The sequence below is a fragment of the Antedon mediterranea genome, chromosome 8 (genome assembly GCF_964355755.1).
Source record: "Antedon mediterranea chromosome 8, ecAntMedi1.1, whole genome shotgun sequence".
Classification (NCBI taxonomy): domain Eukaryota; kingdom Metazoa; phylum Echinodermata; class Crinoidea; order Comatulida; family Antedonidae; genus Antedon; species Antedon mediterranea.
Genome location: NC_092677.1, coordinates 25,939,506 through 25,963,016, shown reverse-complemented (window position 1 = coordinate 25,963,016; position 23,511 = coordinate 25,939,506). Strand labels below are relative to the sequence as shown.

Genomic DNA, 23,511 nt, shown 5'->3' with positions numbered 1-23,511 from the left:
CCTCGGATAATCTCTTCTCCATCTTTAAGCCAGCTTACAACATGCTTGTCCTTTATTCCTTCCACATGACATGTTACAAGGATATCTGATCCACAAAAAACACAGTGTGGTTTAAAGTCACCAATAATCTTCACCATTGTGAAATATTGTAAAGATTCTTATATATAAAAAAAGAAAGCATTTTTAAAAATAATATAGAATTTAAAATGTCAGACAAAACTTATTCATAAGTTGTTTTACTAATGAATACATGATGTTGAAAAAAAACCCATTATATTGATCTACATAGGTGCAGTAGGCCTAGCCCTACAGCATACCTGCTACAGGCCTACAGTGGTATTTAAGGAAGCTTTAAAGAAGGCTAACTATATAAATAAAGGATGGTTTAAATTAAAGCATGACTCCATGATTAGGCCTAAAGACCGATTCTTTACTTTACTTCTTCAATTAGAAGTATATACATGTTTTGTACAGATACAGACATGTAAACTTACTTACCTTCTTTGTTAGTTCTTGGATCTGATGTGTGTTTCTATTCAACACATTTCAGTAGGCCTATCAGGTAATGATGTTCAGGAAACAATTCCATTTATTTTTAGATATGGTTTTTCCAATTGAGTATATCAAGGTCAGTCCAGATTTTATTATTATTCTTTTATTACTAATATATATTCATTTCATAATGAATTTTCATAACATTCATATCTTAACATATTCATTAACATTTTAATTTCTTAGCGTATTCATATCTATTGAAATTGAAATTTATATTTATACTGGGTAACCTCTTCAGTCAAAGACTGGTCTCCCAGAGGGCCCAGTTGGTGATCAGTGGCTGTGATGTACTAATACACCGGGGTAACCCCCTACTCGTCTCGAAAGATGTACCAGGTTCTTTAAAGTGCACACGAACTAGATGTGTACACTGGACCTACGGTTTATAGTCCTTATCCGAGAAGACTCGTTCTACCACCAGAACCATGGAGTGAGTGAGCCTCGAACCCTGCCGATGTTATGGCTACGTAATTACGGTTCCACTGTCTGCGACGCAACGTAACGTAACCTACGCAACGTAAGAAAATGCCCTTCCAATAATTGTGTTTTCCCCCGCCTACGTGAAACCAAACCTGCGATTTCTGCAGCACTGTTGCGCGTCGTCGGTTCCCACTTAATTGTGATTACGCAATACATCATTTTGTGTCGATACGTCGCTGCGTTGCGTTCTAGTGGGAACCAGTGGTGGCGCCAGCGGGGGGGCTACGGGGGCTCTAGCCCCCTCGTCGGGGAGCCTAGCCCCCCCGTCGGGGAACACGGGTACTTTTTGTCGGGGAATATAATATACAGTAAAAAACGTTCGCGTTCACTTCATAGGCCTATAGCTTCAGCGCCTAGAAAACCACGACGTTCAATTGACCGTGAGAGTACGTCAGAGGGCTAATATGCACTTTTATGCAATCTAACTTACTACTAAACATTAGCTAGGTACGCACTTGTCTGGCGGTATCCCTTTGTACGAATCGTTCAACGTTGGGTCGAGACGCGTGATATCAAGTTTCATCCAGGGACTAAAATGTGTAATGTGGTTATTTTCCAGGCGAAGTATACCGACGGTTACCGAAGGGAACACGGGTACTTTTTGTCGGGGAATATAATATACAGTAAAAAGCGTTCGCGTTCACTTTTGTACGAATCGTTCAACGTTGGGTCGAGACGCGTGATATCATGTTCCATCCAGGGACCAAAATGTGTACTGTAGTTATTTTCCAGGCGAAGTTTACCGACGGTTACGTCGTGTACTGCGTCGACGTACGCTACACTACAGCAAAAACGAATTATGTTAATTGTTCGTATGTTCACCAATTTTTTAATTTACAAGTAACCTTCTGTACCGTGGGGCACCTAAAATAAATTTTTCATCCATTCCGTACTAAACAAAAAAACATGCTATTTTCGCTTAGCCAACATCTTATTATAGCTAAGTTATTACATTTTCAATATCCTGTAGGCCTATGTCATGAATTTCTCACCACTCGGAAGTCCAGATGGTACGCACGCATACACTTGGGAGGAATAAACTTATTTCCCCGACTGAAAAAGGTCTACGCTTGCGCTTTTTAAGCCTCTAGGCCTGACGTTTCCGAAGTATAAAATGCAATTTTTTGAAGACCTGCAGCTCTAGTTTTAAACATTTTCTTAGCTCAGCCCCAACAATAAAGCTGGTCATATTTCGAAGAACAAGAAGTGCATTTTCCGGGACCTAACATCTCTATTTTTCAAACATTTCTTAGCTCAGTCACAACCATGATAGGGACTTATATATTTTGGACCTCCAACTCTATTTTTCTAAATTTTCGTTGAACTTTTATTTTTTAAATTGAAAAATATGGATTGAAACAGTCATCGCGCATCGTTTTTTTGCACGCAGTATTTTATTTATGCATTATAAAAAATGGAAAAAATGGCTACCCTAAATCTGATTAAAATGACCTCAAATGACGCTAGAATGCGTTGCTTCCGGGGGCTTCGCCCCCTGGACCCCCACCGGGGGCCCTTGCCGGCCCCCCTGTCCCCCAGCCTAGTGATGCTCGCTTCGCTCGCATAGCCCCCTCGTCGGGGAATGTAGCCCCCGCGTCGGGAAGATCCTGGCGCCACCCCTGGTGGGAACCACGCTCTAGCGTGTTCATTTTTCTTATTAACGTATTCTTTCTTAACATATTCATTAACATTTTAATTTCTTAGCGTATTCATATCTAAAGCTTGGTTCCCACTTGCAACGCAACGTAACGTAACCTACGCACCGTAAGAAAATGCCCTTCCAATAATTGTGTTTTCCCCCGCCTACGTGAAACCAAACCTGCGATTTCTGCAGCACTGTTGCGCGTCGTCGGTTCCCACTTGTGATTACGCAATACATCATTTTGTGTCGATACGTCGCTGCGTTGCGTTGTAGTGGGAACCACGCTCTAGCGTGTTCATTTTTCTTATTAACGTATTCTTTCTTAACATATTCATTTTCTTAACATATTCATTTCTTAACATAGATTTGATTATGAACAATTGTCAAAAATCAAAAACCTCTCTACCCACCTATAGTTATATAAATTGTTTATCTATTAAATGCTACTAATTTGGTCACGTCATTTTACGTATCTCCTCCGAAACCGCTGAATGGTACGTGCTCACATTTGGCCCACTGATGTTCCTTGATGGGTATACTTGCCCCATACCAGTATTGCTTTCATTTTTAGCTTACATATATTTCAAAGTGAAGGAATACTTCGTGTATAACAAAATCAATGGCCGTAAATAGTTTTATTCTTGACAATTTGTTGTGTCAGAGTACTTTTATCAGGGAAGAGTGCGCTTTTATTATACAATTACCATAGCGCCATCTGTTGTCCATTCTTAGTACATGTGTCGTCAAAAGATAAGACCGTCTCGTTTGACGACGAGAGAGGGCGTTTACAATGATTTAACCGCCTTTGAATTTATCGCCGCGACAAAATATAAGTACGGTTCCAGTTGATTTCACAAACACAAACTGAGATCCATTCATAGGTGATAAGTTGCTTCAGTAAGAGTTTACTGTACTCAAGACTGAACTTTAATCATTAAGTTCTTACAGTATAATTCTAAATATCTGGTAAGTTTGGCAAATTTTTTACCATTTTTATGGTGTTCCTTTAGGATGATTTATTTTCCTCTTCTGCTCTTCCGAGCCACATACAAATACGATATAAAAACACCTGACGTAGTAGCAGTATTTACGTGTTGCTTTTATATTTAGGCTTTAAAACTGTATTTTGTACATTTTGGTAGGAGCAAGACAGACAATTTAAATTATAATTGGTTTAATTTAAAAAACCTGCAGTTTTTTGTCAGACAAAAGAGATCAAAAGTTGAAACAACAAATATATTTACTTATTTTTACTCGATGACTCATTCTCTGTGGTAACAGTAACATGTGCAGGAGGAGGTAGGCGGAAATGTGAATTTACGACCGTAGAATGTATTCGCCTTTTATTTTGGCAAATATTGGCTGACTGAGCATACATTGATTCAGAGTGATTAACGGTAACAACTACACATATTGGGCACCAGTAATTGCATGATACACTTTGAACTTAAAAATGGGTAACTTGATCCTTAAAGGGGTCCTCCGGGGTTGAAATTTCCAATTGTTCATTTTTAACACATATATTGATCAAATCTATTCAATGCAGTGTTTAAATTATTAAATAAAAAAGTTTTTGTTTTTCGTAAATATATTTTGTTAATTTAAGTGAATGAATTATTTCTTTTATATCCATGGAGACATAGCACAATAGACAAAATCCAGATCCAAAGGAATGTTTGAAATAAAACCCCAAAAATGGGAAAGAATGCCAATCATATACAACCAAATAAACAGCAATCCTTGTTCTTTGATATTTTCCTAATTTTTAAATCATTAATCTATTTATGGTGCTAGAATACAATTTGTGTTTGGCTACAGTGATTTTTCGAGTATAGAGTATATGCCCTAGTGAACATATGTGCAACATTTGAAAAATTTGTCATCCTTGTAACGATTCACTCATGAATTTGAAAATGTGAATTTGAAAATGTTAATCTGCGGTTCGGTTTTTCACTAGTCTTTGAACTGCAAACATTCACAAGCGCAATGTGTGCTTGTGCAATCTGCTTTAGATTTCTGGAACAGCGTTGTTCGTAAACTCTGAGTGAATATGTTCCCTCATCAGTAATGTCTGCATTTTTTATTTTAAGACTGTATTTTCCATCTGTATTTTCCATTTTTTTTATCAGTTAAAGATGCATGAAAAATGTAGATTAATAAAATCAGAATTTCAATAGGCCATTTTGTAGTTTTAACAAAGTTAGTCACTACCGTAGAAAAAAATTTTATAACTGAAACCCATTGGCTGGCAGCCAATTTGAGTATTTTTTCCTTTAAATTACAGTTTTTTCAGGTAAATACATTTTTTTCGGTCCAATTTTTGGTCAAAGTGAACAAATATGACACTGACATTAATCAACTTGTTGACTTACAAACCACAATAGAACCATTCATGGCTAGAATTGACGCTTTCACAGATTTTGTCTTTTTGAATAATTTAAGTTTGATAGAAGATTGGAGAGAGTACAGTACACCGTTTATGGACGACTACATCTTGAGCTTTTAATAGAACGTATTAATATAATAATTATTCTTGAAAAGAATAAAAGAAAATGATGAATTTATTTCGAGTGTTACTATGAAATAAATTAGCTCCAGAATTATACAATTGATATACTCTTTATTAAAGTCTGTAGTAACATCAGACTCTCACATTGGCCTGTTTCAGTGCAACCATAAACAAAGTTGTTTTTTGTTGTTGTGTGTTTTATCTTCTCAAAATATAGACAGGTTTGACAATGAATAAATATTATATTATATTTTTTAGGCTAATAATCAGGATGTCTGCAATTAAGGTGAGAAATTAAATGTTTGATTATTTTCATTTGTTTTTATCTTATCTTTCTGATATACTGTATATATATATATATATATATATATAAACACAGCAGGCAAAGAACATTAATTCTAAACCGCCCGGTGATATACTGAAATTTAATTAATTAATTTGAAACGATAAAGATGAGGAAATCTGTGAGAATGAGAAAAAGTCGCCCCAACCGAGATATATACACACATCACACGCACAGACAAAATTCTAAACCACCCGGTGATATACTAAAATTTAATTAAATCCATAGGCAAATTACTGAAAAAATGACAATGCTGTGGGTATCACTGGCTGGATCTCAATGGAGATATAAAGTAAAATAAAGTAAAACAGCCAGAAAAATTAGCAGAGCTTTCAGACAACACTAGCCCTTCATCAGTGCAAGTGAAATTTAATTAATATATATATATATATATTCTGATTTCTGGATGGACCTCACAGTCTATGCCAGGGTACCTTGACTTTTTCTTGAGGAAAAAAGCTTTTGTTTTTTCTTTTTGAATTTAATTGAATGCAGGACATATTTAATATCCATGGAAACATAGCTGATGTATCCATCAATCCAGATCCAAAGGAATGTTTGAAAAAAAAAATGGGAAAGAATGCCAATCATTACAACCAAATAAACAGCAATCCTCCTACTTGTTCTTTGATATTTTCAAAACAACAAAATGGCATTTATTAATCATTAATCTCTTTATGGTCATAGAATTCAATTTGTTTGGCTACAGTGATTTTTCGAGTATAAAGTATATGCCCTAGTGAACATATGTGCAACATTTGAAACTCATCCGTGCAGTGGCGTTACGGCTATGTGCGCTCACGGGCCAAGAGGCGCCGGAGCAGTGTCAAGAGGAAAAATACAGGCATTAAAATATACCAAAAAGGGTTAAAAACGCCCAAGGGTTCCAGAGATGGAGGGCCACTTCGGGTTCCTAAACCAGGGGCCGAGGGCCTCTGTACGCCACTGGGTCGGCATAACGCTTCATTCACAAATCTGCATTTCAATTGTTCATCATCAGACTTTTTGGAAACACTCACAAACATAATTTCTGCTTGTGCAATCTGTTTTGGATTTCTTAAAAAGCGTTTTTCGTATACTCTGAGTGAATATGTTCCCTCATCAGTAAGATTTGCAAATAGTATTTCAAGACTGTATTTTCCATCTGTACCGGTGTAAAAATTTACGCACTTTTCTTCACCTTGGATAATCTCTTGTCCATCTTTAAGCCAGCTTACAAAATGCTTGTCCTTTATTCCTTCCACACGACATGTTACAAGAACATCTGATCCACTAAAAACACAGTGTGGTTTAAAGTCACCAATAATCGTCACCATTGTGAAATATTGTACAGATTCTTATAGAAAAAAGGACAAACATTTTTAAAAAATAATATAGAATTTCAAATGTCACACAAAACTTATTCATAAGTTGTTTTACTAATGAATACATGACAAAAAATGTTTCCTCCCAGAAAAAACAACATTATATTGATCTACATAGGTACAGTAGGGCTACTACTGTGTATAGGCCTGCTACAGGCCTACAGTGGTGAGCTTTAAAGAAGGCTAAACTATATAAATAATGGATGGTTTAAATTAAAGCATGGACTCTATGATTAAAGACCGATTCTATAGTTCTCTTTCAATCAAAAGTATATACATGTTTTGTACAGATACAGCCAATTAAACGTACTTACCTTGTTACAGTAGTTAGTTCTTGGATCTGATGTGTGGGTTGAAACTTTCTATCCCTATATTAGGTAATGAAATCATGATTCTGGCAATAGGAAAGAACATTTCCCTATTGCATTTAAATCTGGTCACTGGTTTTTCCCAACTGTCAGACATTGAAAAGATAGTACCTTTACTATATATGTCTACATACTGTATGGGCAATGTTATATCAAGATTATATTGAGGGGGGTGGAGGGGGGGGGGAGGAGGGGGGTAAACATTTGATTAGGATCAATTATAAGTTCAGATTGTCAAAAAGCAATGGGACCACCTCTATCCCCACCTCCACAGTTACCCACCACCAGCTCACACACAAGTATATGAATCCTTTTGAACTTGTTTTGTGGACATAAATGAGGTGAATACAAAAATGTACATATACTTGAATTATCCTACTTACAGAGCCCGAGAGGTGTCAATGGAGAACCAATATTTCACACCCCAAAAACATACACCCGTCAGGGTAGGCCCTCCCCAACGCCCTCCAAGACAGAGGTTATGATGGCCGAGTTGGGATTTTCAGGTAAGTCTTACTACATTCTATACTTTTTTATTAATTTATTTAAAAAAAGTAGACTATTAATACTAAAGATTTCAATAAAGATATATAATTAAATGCATCAGTGAACGTACAATGGCAAGATGATAAAGAGACCTGTGTTGAATAAGTTGCAGTGAGTGTGCCGATAGAAGGGGCATTGTGTAGAGGCCCTGGTGTATAATAAGTGTATTGAATTAGGAATGTTATAATCTTATTTGCATCAATACACCCAGTGTATTGAATACCTTATCAGCCAGTTAAGTTCAGTACCCAGGACATGCTTTAGATCTCATTATACAAATATGCATATTACCTACATCAACAAGTCTTCCTACTAACTAACTAACCCTAATAATAATAGATAGATAGATTTATATAGCGCAAATAAACGATGTCTCTATGCGCTCGACAATAAAGAGAAACCAAAATGAAGAGAACAAAAAGACAAAAACACCAAGCTAGCACCCAAACCGTATCATACCTACTGTATATTTTCTTAAAGCCTTTTCACCCAGTTAAGTTTAGAACCCAGAGGACGTACTTAGAATATCATTATATGCATATTGCCCACAACATAACAAGCATTGACCAAAAATGAACTGTCTTATTCCTCCTGCCAACCCTATTTTCTTAAAGACTTATCACACAGAATTCCATTACCAAAAGAGTGTTAAAAATATCACATACAATATGCATAAATAATTGCCCACAACAAAAAAAATTGACCAAAAATATCTAATTCCTGCCAACCCTACCAGTGGCGTATCACAGAGGCCCGAGGCCCCTGGTTTAGAAACCATAAGTGGACCTCCAACGCTGGAGGCATCGGGCGTTTTTAGCCCTTTTTCAAATATTTGAATGCCTGTTTTTTCCTCTGGGCACTGCTCTGGGGCCCATGAGTTTAGCCAGTAAGCGCTCATAGCTGTTACGCCAATAAACTCTACATGTTTTCCTTGATTTATTAAATGTGTCAGGCTTCTAATTGTTCAACATAGACCTACATTTCATTGTAAACTGCATCATCTACATTTCAACACATGAATCAACTTAATTATCACAGATCAATATTGAACAATAATTTACGTTTAAGTCTATATTGTAAACGTCTACTGAACTTGAATACAACACCTGCTCCTATTTAACCACGATACATCTTATTACATCATGTTCCTTAATTCAACATTTTGTCATAATATTAACTCGCGTTGTTAATACAAATTTTATAAAAATATTACATCCATTTAAACTAATCTAATCACTCATAAAGCTCTGTGACAAAAAAAATGTGATGTGCCCATATATGGACATGATGATGTCATATCACTACCATATTTGATCATATCACTACCATATTTGGGTACATCCCACTTTTTTTTCAAACTAGTTTGATAGTGTACAGAGCTTTAGACATAGTGTAGAAGTGACCATTACTCTCAAACAATGTGTAGGAAAATAATTTTTTTTTTATTTTTGGACTAAAACTTTCCATTCTCAAGAAATAAATATCTCAAGAAATAAATATTTTCGAACTTTGATTGATAATGTGTTTACTTTCAAGATACATGGCCTTATTGTAAAACGTTCTAAAAATGAGTCAAGTTTTCATTGTAATCTTACCATATTACATAAATAATATATAATATTTTTTTTAATGGAATTGTTTTAGACAATTCACATTGGCCTATAGATTTTTCTTAAATTTATCAGAACTCATTTTGAAAGTTTGTTTTTTAACAAAGACTTCAATAATAGCTGGGCAGTTCAGATTCCGAGTTAGTCATAAAGTGCAGTAAACAAATATAAACAGATGTTATCGACTAAATTTTAAACACAAGTTTATATTTGCTGTCACTGTTTGTCATGTTGTCAGTTCTCAATTTAATTAAATCTACAATATTTGGACAATCATGCATAAAGTGTTTTATATGCAACTTTATATCTCCATTCTAAGAGAAACTGGTTGCTTTTACATGCAAATATGAAGCTACTGTAGGTGTTCACTTCACAATCGGGTGTCGATATTTAACCCATTTTTAAAATGTCTGCGTTCCAAAGAATGTTACCACAATTTAAATTTAATAGAGACAGAACATGTAAAACGTAACGTTTTTGTATTATAATTATGACAATGGAGTTTAGTCAGAAAAATCTGTTACGTTTTCTTAACAAAAAATCAATATACTGCATGAGTAACACTCTAAACGTTAAACAATAGAAAATCCATACCCTTTAATTAGAAGATATCTATCAATCGCTATTAGTATATTATGGTGACTAATTAAATTCTGATACCTGGATTTCTCATTGTAAAGATACTTAACAGCACAGTATTAACACTGTATCAACTCCACATATGTTACAAATTAAATTAAATTATAAGCTCAAAACAGTGCTACCTTTTATGTTACCTATATGCCCAGCAGGAATACATTATGCGAGCACATATTCTTTTCATGAATGAGTTCAAAAGGTTAAAGATAAATACAGATGTAATGAGGCAATTTTACACTCTTTCCAAGATTTAACAAACTCTATGATGCCATAGTGGTATTTCATTGAACTGCAATGCTCTGACTAACCTGTTTCTATTTAACAAAAAAAAAAACAATCACCAAATATATTGTCTGAATCAAATTCTTCTTCCTATAAATAAATAGTTTTTTAATCAGGTCAGTTTTATTAAAATGGAGTTGTGTACCAAAAAGAAAACTTCATTGTATCAAAAGACAATAACCATTGTATGTTATTTTCAGGCGATGACAATAGTATTGTCAATACAATTTTATACCAGTTTCCCCTAAAAGCAGACTTAAAAGATTTCAAAGGTTTAGGACAAAGTAGGCTATAATATCCTGTGGAACTGTATATGGAATCACAACTATTTATTATAATCCCTGCCAAACCTTTATCATTTGTTGACATTGATGCCATGGTAACCAGCTATATCAGATATTACAACTGTGAAATAAATATTTGTTTAGTAAAGCCTATAAAAAAAACCACCAGAAAAGATCTATACCTAAAAAGGCAACACAACTGATTTCACTGAGTTTCCTCAATTGCGGTTTGCTTGACTGAATGTGTGTAATGTTCTTGTGTTAATTAATGATTATTTATTGAGTATAGGCCTACCCCATGCTCAAGTATAACCCCATGCTCAAGTATAACATCATACTCAAATCCTATGCTCAAGTATAAACATCATACTCAAATCCCATGCTCAAGTATAACCCCATGCTCAAGTATAACATCATGCTCAAATCCCATGCTCAAGTATACCCCCATGCTCAAGTAATAACCCCATGCTCAAGTATAACCCCATGCTCAAGTATAACCCTATGCTCAAGTATAATCCCATGCTCAAGTATAATCCCATGCTCAAGTATAATCCCATGCTCAAGTAATAACCCCATCCTCGAGTATAATCCCATGCACAAGTATAATCCCATGCTCAAGTATAACCCTATGCTCAAGTATAATCCCATGCTCAAGTATAATCCCATGCTCAAGTATAATCCCATGCTCAAGTATAATCCAATGCTCAAGTATAATCCCATGCTCAAGTATAAGCCCATGCTCAAGTATAATCCCATGCTCAAGTATAATCCCATGCTCAAGTAATAACCCCATGCTCAAGTATAACCCTATGCTCAAGTATAACCCTATGCTCAAGTATAACCCTATGCTCAAGTATAACCCTATGCTCAAGTATAACCCTATGCTCAAGTATAACCCTATGCTCAAGTATAACCCTATGCTCAAGTATAATCCCATGCTCAAGTATAATCCCATGCTCAAGTATAAGCCTATGCTCAAGTATAATCCCACCTCCTAATTTAGGCCAATCCATTGTAAATGCAATCCGAGAGTAATAATCCCATCCCCTAATTCATCAAATTTCATACAGTACCTATAGGCGGCCCGTCATAATAATGAATTAATGACAATGTTCTAATGAAGGATGAAATGTAAAATGGTTATCATTTTTTAGACTTACAATACTCATCTAATTCTCGATTCCACTTCCACTTCCACTAAAAATATTTTTAAAAAATCAAATTATTTTTGGCCTACGTAGCTTATTTTTGTCCCGTCCATTTCAGAGTGCCATTTTAGGGCTGTAAGTTAAAACCTTTGATTGAAATTATAGGGAATGAAATGCCTCTGACATTGTAAAAGGAAATTAGGTATACAAAAGTTTAACAAATGGTTTTTGTAGCTAAAGTGTTATTCCTGACTTTTGTTATTTGTTTTCTACATTGTGCTGTAAAGCACCTTTGCTTTATAGTTTAAGGTTGCTTAGTAACAATTTGATTGTTGATTATATACAGCATGTGGTCCGATTGAAGCCATATTGAGGCCTTGAAAAAGAATCAAATCAAATATATAAAATGATAAGTTCACAGATACAATATGGCTCCATACAATTGAGGAGAGACCGTATGTTTAGTATAAATTACACAGAGTGTTATCATAAATTGATACCTTTTATAGTAGGGCCTACTGCTAAACTTAAATACATACAGCAGCTCCATATTGACACCAAATCTAAAAATCCAATATTCAGTGTACAGTTTTATTAAACAACAGTTAAAAAACTGGGCGAAGATTGAATTTCTTTGATAAATTTTCTAAATGAACGAGTATATAAATCATCAACCTTCAGCAAAAACTGGGCTTATATTCAAATGAATGGGCCTAATGCAGAGAGCAAGTCCTCTTTCCCCATTAAATGTGTTAAGCTCTGTCTACACTATCAAACTTTTATGTGACAAAAAATGTGATGTGCCCATATATGGACATGATGATGTCATATCACTCCCATATTTAGGCATATCATTATCATATTTAGGTACATCACGCTTTTGTTGTCAAACTAGTTTGATAGTGTAGATAGAGCTTTACTGTGTATGGTAAATTGGTAATTATATGCAGTATACAGTCACATCAATTTGGCATTACTTACATTATTCATGTTGACATTAAAAAGAAATCAGTATAAATTTTGCCTACTTACACACTTCAAACATGTATTGCTTGGCAACAGGTTACATAGAACTTATCTCTCCAGATGCTTTCTCCTGAAAAATGTATTCATTATCAAGGGGTCAATTAGGGGTCAATTAGGTGCGGGGAGGGGGATACATTCAAAATCTTAAATTATTAATTCAGAACTATAAAATTATTATTATTTTTTTGTTTCATTACTTATCTTTTTTTTAATGCAATATTGAATAATATCAATAACATTAAAATCTACTGTTTTTTCAGTTGAAGATAATTTTTAATTCAGAATTAACTATAAAATAATTTTATTTTTTTATTTTTTATAAGTAATATTGAATAATATCAATAACATTAAATCTATTTTTTTCAGCTGAAGATACTACAAGCTACACAGAAAGTTTAGCCTCCGATACAGACTCAGATTCCGAAGATGAATTGGTCAAAGGTCAAATATAAATTATTTGCAAATTAGTATAATAATTGACTACAAAAAGGAAAATATTTAATTTAACTGTATGTAGTGTTTTCTTGATTCTGTGGTACTAAGCGAAGTCATTGAAAACAATTGGAGTCTATGAATTTGATGTTACAAAAAAAAGTGATAGCACCCTTATTGACTCATAGTAACAATCGTTTTAACAGTATTTTACAGAGCCTATGGCGTTTTTTCCAATCTGCATTTTTAATGGTTTTTTTAACAAAGAATTGAAAGAAATACTGATAACAATTACTGTTATTTAATAATAATAATAATATCTATTCGGCAAAACTTCTTAGATGAATGTTTTACATTTCATCTTGCCAGGAGCAAGTAATAGGGATTCAGCCCAAACAGAAAAACTGCTCTTACTCCATCATTATTATAAAATACAAAAATAACAAAACTAAGTAGCACAAATTAATTGAAAACAAAACAAAGTTATAATGGGATACGCCAATTAAGAATAAGCTGCATTGAATAAACAAGAAATATTTCTTACAAAAAACGCTGCTCGCTTATTGACGTAACAGTTTTAAAGATATATTGTCCCTCTGAAAAATATTTTTTATTTCAAATTTGTTTTTGAATGTGTCATTTTATTGTCACATAATAGTTATTTTACCTGAAAAAATGTAATTAAAAGCAAAAAATACCTCAATTGTCTGTCAGACAATGTGGTTTTTGAGTTATAATAATTAAACGTTTCTTTTCTTACAGAAGTGAATAACTTTGATATGAAACAGACTCAATTTAGTTTATTTTATTGCTAATATAAATAATATAAACAATTACAACTTAATATTTTGAGATCCAATGTTTGGTGAGTTGGGATTTAAAGTCTGAAATTGTAGCACATTGTTTAATATCATTTACGACTCTGTTTTAGTTAACCTTTGACATTTTGTTCTCTTTTTTTCTGTAGACAATGCAACGCTAATTAAGTATGAAGCAATGAAGAAAGAAATAGATGAATTGAATCATCAAAGAGAAGACCTTTTGCTAAAAGTGAAGGTACATAAACTTAAAGCTCAAATTAGTTTGACACAAATATGGTAGTGATATGCCAAAATATGGTAGTGATATACCCAAATATGGTAGTGATATGACATCATCATATGGGCACATTATTTTGATAGTGTAGGCAGAGCTTAATAACCAAGAAGTAAAATAAGCAATGAACAATATTAAATGGCAATTTTGTATCCTAAAAAAATTGTTTAAACATTTTATACAGGACATCATATCAAGTAATAAATATTAATAAATAAGCATTTATTTTTACTTTTCTAGAATTTCCGAGAAAGTACGAACAAATATAAACAGCGTAGTGAGAAAGAACAAACTAGTAAATGGCAGCAGATAAAAATAATGCGCAAGACGCATGAAACGCACTTGGACGACAAGAGAGGTGTCATTAAGAATTTACAGGACGTTATTGAAGAGCAGGAAACTAGAATATACGAACTTGAAGGAGAAGTTAAAGGTATGTATTACTACCAAATATAGTAGTGATATGCCCAAATATGGTAGTGATTTAGCTTAGAAAGCATAGCTTTGCTTCGTTTAACTGTGGTAAGCAAGAGTATGGTAATTGCTATTGAACATTTTGATAGTACCATACTTAAAGCCTAATTTTAAATTGCATTTCAGGGACCAGAAGTCCTCAGCCTAAGTCGGAGAAAGTTTCTGTCTTAATCCAGCGGTTGACGGATGACTTGGACAAACAACACACAGAAAATGCAAAGATAAGGGGAAAGGTTTTCTCCTTGGAAAATGAAATTTCAAATTTACAGAGAGATCACGAGGAAGAACGACAAGAATTAGAGGAGGAGTTAAAGTCTGCAATGAAAGGAAATGCAAACATTTCAAACGGTCATTCGGAGGTAATTAATTCACATTTTGTTCAATTTAAAACAGATAAAAGCAAATCCTAAATCCTTCGTTTAGTATGAAATATAATTTGTTTATATTTTATACATTTACAGAGTGTACGTGGAATAACAGACAGCGAAAAGGAAGTCAAAAACTTAAAACAAATGAACTTAAAACTTCAGAAGGAGCTTGAAAGTGCCAAACAAGACCGAGAAGAGGTTCTCAAACTAACGGTGACCAACGCTCAGTTGCAGAAAGATCTAACAAAAGCCGGCAAAGAGAACAAACAAGTACAAAAACTCCAAAGTACTATTACAAAACTAGAAGAACAACTCGGCAATAGTCAGAAAGAGCTTACAAGACTAGAAGAGCAACTCATCAAAAGTCAGAAAGACCTTAAGGAATCCAGAGATGACTCTGAAGAGATTAAACAAGTGGCAGCAAAGAATGACGACCTCGTAGCGGAACTTACAAAAGCACAGAAAGAAGGAAAACATGCACATAAATTAAAGAGTATGGTGACGCAACTGGAAGATCAACTGAAAAGAATTCAGAAAGAGACAGCAGAAAATGAAAAAGAGATTGATAGTTTGAGGAAACAATGTGGAGAAAAAGTAGCTGCCAATGAATACAAGGTAATTAAGCTGTTTTTATCTTGTTTATTATGTTTTCCAGGACTTCAGGAGGGCAGGGGCGCAACCAGTTAGGAAGGGGCGAGGACGGGGGTCCTGAACCCCTTAATTTTTTAGCAAAAAAAAATTTGGACACATCGTCCTCTTCACAACGTATTGTCAAATTCGCTGATGAATACAAGGTAATACAGTTGTTTTTATCTTTTTTATTATGTTTTACTAGGACTTCAGGAGGGGCTCATAGGTGGATCCAGAAATGGCCCCTAAATTTTACAATCCAAAAGAAGGACTTAACTTTATCCTCGCTTTTTATAAATTCGTTTTATATAAAGGAGTAGAATAATGATTTGTATTCAATAGGTAATAATGGCTATTTTAACATAGTGCAGCAATTTGTTTTTATGTGTTTAAAATGTTTTTATATACGTGACAAAGATAATTTTCGAGCCAGAGTACTTGACGAAATAAAATAATTCAATTGAATTGAATTTAAATATTTTCGCCATCAGTCCTGTATTGTTTAATCATAGAGATATTATATTATAATATCTCTATGGTTTAATTAAAAACAATAGATGACAAATATCACAAGTATGTTTTCTTACTAGAGGTATGTACAGTAACAATGCTACAGTCCCCACATTGTCTGTTTATATGTATTATTAGTATCTAATTACCATAGGTAATTACATATCTCTTCGCTCGATACGCCTCACTGCACAGCTGTGTGAATGCACGTTCTTTTAGCAGCCAAGATGATTTGGTAAAGTACAATTCTATTGATTAAACAACAACTGGTGTCGTCGTCCGCTATAACCTGCTGTCGTCCGCTTCTAAACAGGATCATATCGGATGTTAATATTTAGCAGTGTAGTGATATGATAGGATTTTACAGTCATATCTGTTGTGTATCACATAGTTTAAAGGTTTAAGCATGGTGTTTGGTCATAATTATTTGATTATTAATAATATTATGGAAACTGGAAAGGATGGCTTGTGCTATTAAGGATTATTACAATGGATTACATTGGCGTAAGTGTATGATTGGTGACTCATATTGTAGTTGTGTAGCTATGCCAGTAATATAATATTTATTATTGTAGCAAATGCTATATAATAAATTAAGCATACATGTCAATTCAAGTTAGAGTAGCTGCTTAAATATCAACGTTGCATAGTTTTTTTTTATCAAATTAATATAAATTTATTATGTACAAATTGTTCGCTTACAGTATGTGGAATGTTATCCTAATATGTAAAATGTTATTATCCTAATATTATGTACACAAGGCATTTAAAGCGAGAGGTTAAAAACAGACGAGGAAAAGATGCTTTAAATATAATTATTAATATAAAATATGAAGATCTTTGCTGGAGAATTGGGGAGGGGAGTGAAAATCAAAAATGTCCTCATCTGCCTCATGCTGGCTAGGGCCATGTGGACAATGTTATATTATAATCTGTGAGCAAAATTACCTACATCATACATACATACAGCTTTAACCGTTCTCATAATGATTTAATTAAACATGTTTATATCCCTAATATAAACATTCTCTACCTCTGTACACATTTAGAATTCATTCGCTGTGAGCGCATACATAATATTAAGTAATTATATTAGTACAATATTGAATGCTTGGATATTGTGTTCTTGAGATTATTCATATTAATCATCATTTCATATTCATAGTGTGTGTAATTATTCATCCTAATTATTTATTTATTTTTTTATATTTTTTGACTAAATTTGAGGGGAAAAATCTATAAAAGCAAATTTAAATTTCTTTTTTTGCAAAATTACCACTTCGCTAATATTTTATTACTGTATATATTTAATTTATTCTTTTTATTTTCCATTTTTTTATTTTAAAATGTCTGCCAAGCCCCATCATGATATCTTACACAGCCCAAGGCAATCAAACCTAGATACAGAATTGAGATATCATGCACAGCCTTTGAAGGGTTTTGGTAATGTGCCCAAATATGGTAGTGATATACCTAAATATGGTAGTGATATGACATCATCATGTCCATATATGGGAACATCACATTTGTTTGTCACAAAGTTTGATAGTGTAGACAGCTTTAGATAAACACCTGAATATATTATTAAAATTTATCTATATCACAATTTTAAAATTTCAGTTATTAGAGGAGGACAACGCTAAGCTGCGTGACCGTATCGTAAAGTTGGAAACGCACGAAGAGCACTTAAATGAAGCACGCGTAGAGATCAACACGCTGCAAGGAAAGCTACAGGAAGTGCAGGATGAACTCGAATACCTCAAGGAAAACCCAGAGGTTCATGTTATTTTTTTTTCAAAATCAATTTTAGAAAAAAAGATGGAAATATTATAAATTTAATAAATATATAACGTCGAGAAACTCAACAGTTCTTTTCAGAACCAATTACATGGTGTACACCGCAAACTTTATATCAACATATATATAAATTACTTGAATACTATTCCAATTGAAGAATATTTCAAAAATCATTTGGAATTTTTTCACTTAAGCTGTAACAGCGTCAAACTCGTGATTTGTAAATTATTTTCCAACCCTAAGACTGTTTACTTCTTTATTCAACAGATTGTTGAGGTTACCAAGACGGTCACTGTGGAATCTGATATAGCAAAGAAACAACTCACTGCTTCCCAGACCATGGTCATCAAGTTGAAAGGTCAATTGAACCAACTGAAGAACTTGTACGCTGACACAGAGAGTCAACTTAAACAGACGAGGAAAGAGAGCCAACTTCTTGAACAAAAGGTAACATCTAGACATTTTACAGAGAGCGAAAGCTTAGTTCACAACGCACGCTTTGTCATTGGTCAACTCACTTATCATTGCATTGCATCCTAGTGGGAACCAAGCTTTAGAGTGACAATTTAATTTACTGATTTAACTAATCATACATGATTAACTTTAACAGATTTCAGAACAGGAAAAGGAGATGGTTCAAATAAAACGTCAAACAGAAGAGCAAATAGAAGAACTGATCCTTGGCAAAGAGGAAGCAGTTGCAGAAACCGAAGCTGAATCTGAAGAAAAGGTTCGGCTGATGCAGTCCAAATTTGACAACATGCACAAGAAGTTCCAAGACATTCGTCCCGGACTGCTGGATCTTGCCAAGGAGTACCAGCAGCTGAGACAGTTATGCAGCAAATTCCCAACAATGCTTGCCAACGCCATCCAGAAAACTAAAAACGAAATCGGTCAAGCCATTGCGGGGATTGATGATAACAACAAAGAGCTGGTGCGAAAATATAAAAAGGAGATGACATTGAGAAAGAAATACCATAATGAACTTGTCGATCTCAAAGGAAACATCCGAGTATTCTGTCGTGTCCGACCAATTATTAAAGAAGATGGCGGAGGTGCACATGCGAAGAATGTGGTGTCATATGATAGGGACGATGATGGCCTCATTTATGTGACCAACAAAGGACGGCAGACATCGTATGATGTTGATAAAGTTTTCCAGGCTTCTTCCAATCAAGAGGAGGTTAGTGTATCAGAAGTCTTGAAGTGCCCTTTTGACACTAGAAACCATTAAAGAAAGCATTACTAATAAATGGGACTAAATGACCATACCATTCCGATGCAGGAATTTTCACTTTCTTTTTGCTTCCTTTTATAGGTGTTCAAACAAGCCCAGGCGTTAATTATCAGCAGTATTGATGGTTACAACGTCTGTATCTTCGCTTACGGACAGACAGGTTCCGGGAAAACGTACACAATGGAAGGTCCACCCACAGATCCTGGACTCAATCAGAGGGCACTTCGTCAATTGTTCCTTGAGATAGAGGAAAGAGAAAAAGAATGGGAATATAATATTTGTGTCAGTGTTATGGAAATTTATAACGAAACACTGCGGTATGTCTACTTGTCTAACTGGCAATCTGGTATAATTGATTTTTTGATTGGTCTAACTGGTTTTCAACTGGTCTAACTGGCTGACAGTTAATGAAAATGAAAATATGACTCTCTTTCTCCATTTTGCCATTCCATTTTTCTAACTGGCAATCAACTGATATGACTGGTTTTTCAACTGGTCTAACTGGCTGACTTTTTAATGACAGTTTAGAAACAAGTCTCCCAGAGAAGCCAGATAAACACACAGCCGTTAAGGCTAGTGAATAATAAAGTCGCCTCCCTCTTAAATAATCACAAAAATATACAATTATACCAATATAAACTTTGGATTAATATAAATCTGTTAATGATTTTCTCAATTTGACTTGAACATGATGACGAACTCAGTTATTTTAACAATTCTCAATAGGGATCTTTTGGGTTCTGATCCAAGCATGAAGCTAGACATTAAAATGAACCCAGAGGGTGGTCTCCATGTACCAGGACTAACCAAGACGGAAGTCAAGTGCGTTGAAGACGTGAACGATGTTTTCAAGATAGGCAAGAGAAACAGAGCGACGGCGTGTACCGATATGAATGAGCACAGTTCTCGGTCACACGCTTTGCTGTGCGTTTCTATATCAGGCAAAAATAAAACAACAGGTGTTAGGAGTAACGGTAAGTACAAAAGATAATTTAAGACCATAGGTGTGTTATTAAACTGTCCTCTTGGTTTAATATATTAATAACAATTATGCATGCCTGTAAAAACCAATGATACTTCTAGAAGTGCATTCTTCAACAAAACTCTCTTAAATAAATTAGTCTTTTAATTTGATTCAGACTCACATTGAACGTCATTTTCTTTACTTACTGCAGGAAAGTTAAACCTTGTAGATTTAGCCGGGTCAGAACGTGTCGACAAATCAGGCTCAGGGACTGACACGACAAGACTGAAAGAAGCTCAGAATATTAACAAAAGCCTTTCATCATTGGGCGATGTAATACAAGCTCTCAGAAACAAACAAAATCACATACCTTACAGAAACTCAAAGCTGACGTATCTTTTACAAGACTCTCTAGGTAAGTAAGAAATGTTTTCATCTGACCATTGGTATTAGTGGTGTTACATGCTTATCCTTCCTAGTATTTTTAAATCAGGTACTCATTTACAGCTGAGTGGACTGGGAGTCATCCCAAATTGAAAATTGAACCAGAGTCTTTCTGTATTATAGTAAAAATGTCCTAAACACCAGAGCTCCGTTTTAACACAACACACCTTTATTTTGTTTACAGGTGGTGATAGCAAGACGTTAATGGTAGTGCAAGTATCTCCCGTACTCAAGAACGCCGGTGAGACGCAGTGCAGTCTCAGCTTTGCGCAACGTGTACGCTCAGTTGAGCTGGGCACTGCCACCAAGAAAACAGACAGTGCTGAAGTGACCATGCTGAGAGAAAAACTTGCTCAATACGAGGTTAATATTTTCCTTAATACTTTTCTGCGTTTATCCATTATATGTCACTAAATTACAGTTCTGGTCATAATTTGTGTGATTAATATGCATAAATATCACAGGGATATTTTTTTTTATTATCATAGGATGTTCCAACATATTCTTCTCCCTCAAGATTGAAGACACCAAACAAAGGACGTTCAACGCCAAAGAAATAAACCTATTTGTATGTTTCTGTTTAAACAGGCAAAAGAGGTTTTTATGAAATCATATGTTGTTTGTTGGAAGATGATATTGTTAATTTCCTGGTGACATTTGTTCTCTTTTTGTTTTGTATGTTTTGTATATGGGATGTACTATCCGAAATAAAGGAAATGAATGAATATGTCAAAATACTAATTAAAACAGTAGTAAAAATAGTGCATTATACAAAATTTGTAAAAAGGGGTGCTTTACTATTAAAACATAAATATAGTAGTTTTTATGAAAAAATACTGTAGTATAAATTATAATTTTTTCAGTACGAATCAGCACATAGTAGGGAGATGCGGGAGGTACCCTGACACGGGAGATGCGGGAGGTACCCTGACACGGGAGATGAGGGAGGTACTCTGACACGGGAGATGAGGGAGGTAAAACCAACACAGGAGATGCGGGAGGTACCCCGACACAGGAGATGAGGGAGGTAAAACCAACACAGGAGATGCGGGAGGTACCCCGACAAAGGAGATGAGGGAGGTAAAACCAACACAGGAGATGCGGGAGGTACCCTGACACGGGAGATGAGGGAGGTAAAACCAACACAGGAGATGCGGGAGGTACCCCGACACAGGAGATGAGGGAGGTAAAACCAACACAGGAGATGCGGGAGGTACCCCGACACAGGAGATGAGGGAGGTAAAACCAACACAGGAGATGAGGGAGGTAAAACCAACACAGAAGATGCGGGAGGTAAAACCAACACAGGAGATGCGGGAGGTACCCCGACACAAGAGGTACCCCAACACAGGAGATGCGGGAGGTACCCCGACACAGGAGGTACCCCAACACAGGATGTACCCCGACACGGGAGATGCGGGATGTACTACAACACGGGAGGTACCCCGACACGGGAGGTACCCCGACACGGGAGATGCGGGATGTACCACGGCACGGGATGTACCACGACACGGGAGGTACCCCGACACGGGAGGTGCAGGAGGTACCAGTATCTTTTTATTTCAACAAATATCTGTATTCATTGTATCTGAATGAATAGTAATAATATTAGAAAATATAAAATGCGCAATTTTATTTCATATTGGTGCAATAATTAGGTACACTAGCTATTTGTAAAAACAAATGTAAATATCTATATATTGAATGATAACCAGGGATTTTAATCAAAATGCATTTTGTAAGATATTGAATAATATTTATGAAACACAGGTGAAGGAATATGTATGGAAATCAAATTACAGTAAAATTCTTTATATTAGGGGACACTTCAGGACTCGACAAAGTGTCCCTTTAATACGGGTGACCCCTGAATAGGGGTGACCTTTCTCTTGCTCTTCGTTCCTTCCACAGGAAAGTGTCCCTTTGATAGGGGTGTCCCAAATGAGGGGTTATATTGTACTATTGTACTTTTTTTCTTTTATTTGGTAAATGAATATAAATTATATTCAATTTTGGATAATACTTTGGATGAGAAAACAGCTAAAAGACAATTTATTAGATTTACTAGACACAATATACTCATATTTATATAATATTTTTTGTTTCTAAAATTTAAAATATATTGTTAAATACAATACATCCATGATTGAAATTGTTTATTTGGTTTGTAGATATAAGTTATTTTGGAAATATTCTTTTTTCAAACCAACAATTAGTAAACTAACCTTCTTGACAGTCACGTGTATGACCCTGTCATTAAACAGAATAGGCCCTCTAGAGGTCAATCTGTTTGATGATAGATCATCATTATTTCTGAAGAAGAAGATCAGGACAGCGAAACTGTCAAGAAGGTTAGTTTACTAATTGTTGGTTTGAAAAAAAGAATATTTCTAAAATAACAATATATCCAAGCTTTAGAATTATCTAGGTTTTATACTTTTTGTTCAGGCATTGCAAATAAATCAAATAATGAATTCATTCCAAAATAAATTTAATTATTTAAATAATTTTAATTTACAATTTGATAAATTAATTTTCAATGTTACTACTTGCTTCATTGAGTTGATTTTCTATAATAGGCTGGACCTGTAGACATAGAAAATACTGCTCCAAAAAGTGTTTTGTTTTTTGCCAGATATAATAGGCAAATGTTTGTTTTGTTATATTTGTTACGTTTGTAAAATTAATTTAATAAAAGTTAACTAAAAATCGTACAGTGTATATCTTCTTTACTCAGTGGTGTAACGCATGGGGCAAAGGACCC

General features: G+C 34.7%; 2 protein-coding genes across 2 annotated transcripts in view; one reads left to right on the top strand and one right to left on the bottom strand.

Annotated features, from left to right (window-relative positions):
- LOC140057325 (uncharacterized) overlaps window positions 1–23,511 on the bottom strand; it is a 45,142-nt gene that overhangs the window by 15,313 nt on the left and 6,318 nt on the right. The window contains exon 8 of the mRNA XM_072102937.1: window positions 12,803–12,866. Within this exon, the coding sequence (XP_071959038.1) occupies window positions 12,834–12,866 (33 nt within the window). The 3' untranslated portion in view covers window positions 12,803–12,833. The remainder of the gene's footprint in view (window positions 1–12,802; window positions 12,867–23,511) is intronic.
- LOC140057323 (uncharacterized) lies at window positions 3,559–23,458 on the top strand. The gene is made up of 16 exons (XM_072102932.1): window positions 3,559–3,643; window positions 5,445–5,472; window positions 7,647–7,767; window positions 13,163–13,237; window positions 14,196–14,284; window positions 14,564–14,756; window positions 14,924–15,156; window positions 15,259–15,780; window positions 17,926–18,081; window positions 18,370–18,549; window positions 18,713–19,285; window positions 19,421–19,656; window positions 20,066–20,313; window positions 20,515–20,718; window positions 20,932–21,110; window positions 21,236–23,458. Exons 2-16 carry the CDS (start codon window positions 5,458–5,460, stop codon window positions 21,305–21,307), a joined length of 3,096 nt encoding a protein of 1,031 aa, XP_071959033.1. The 5' UTR covers window positions 3,559–3,643; window positions 5,445–5,457; the 3' UTR covers window positions 21,308–23,458.

Coding starts and splice junctions, on each gene's coding strand:
- LOC140057323 (XM_072102932.1), top strand. Junction 14,285..14,563: donor ACCTTTTGCTAAAAGTGAAG/GTACATAAACTT, acceptor TTACTTTTCTAG/AATTTCCGAGAAAGTACGAA. Junction 21,111..21,235: donor AAAAACTTGCTCAATACGAG/GTTAATATTTTC, acceptor TTATTATCATAG/GATGTTCCAACATATTCTTC.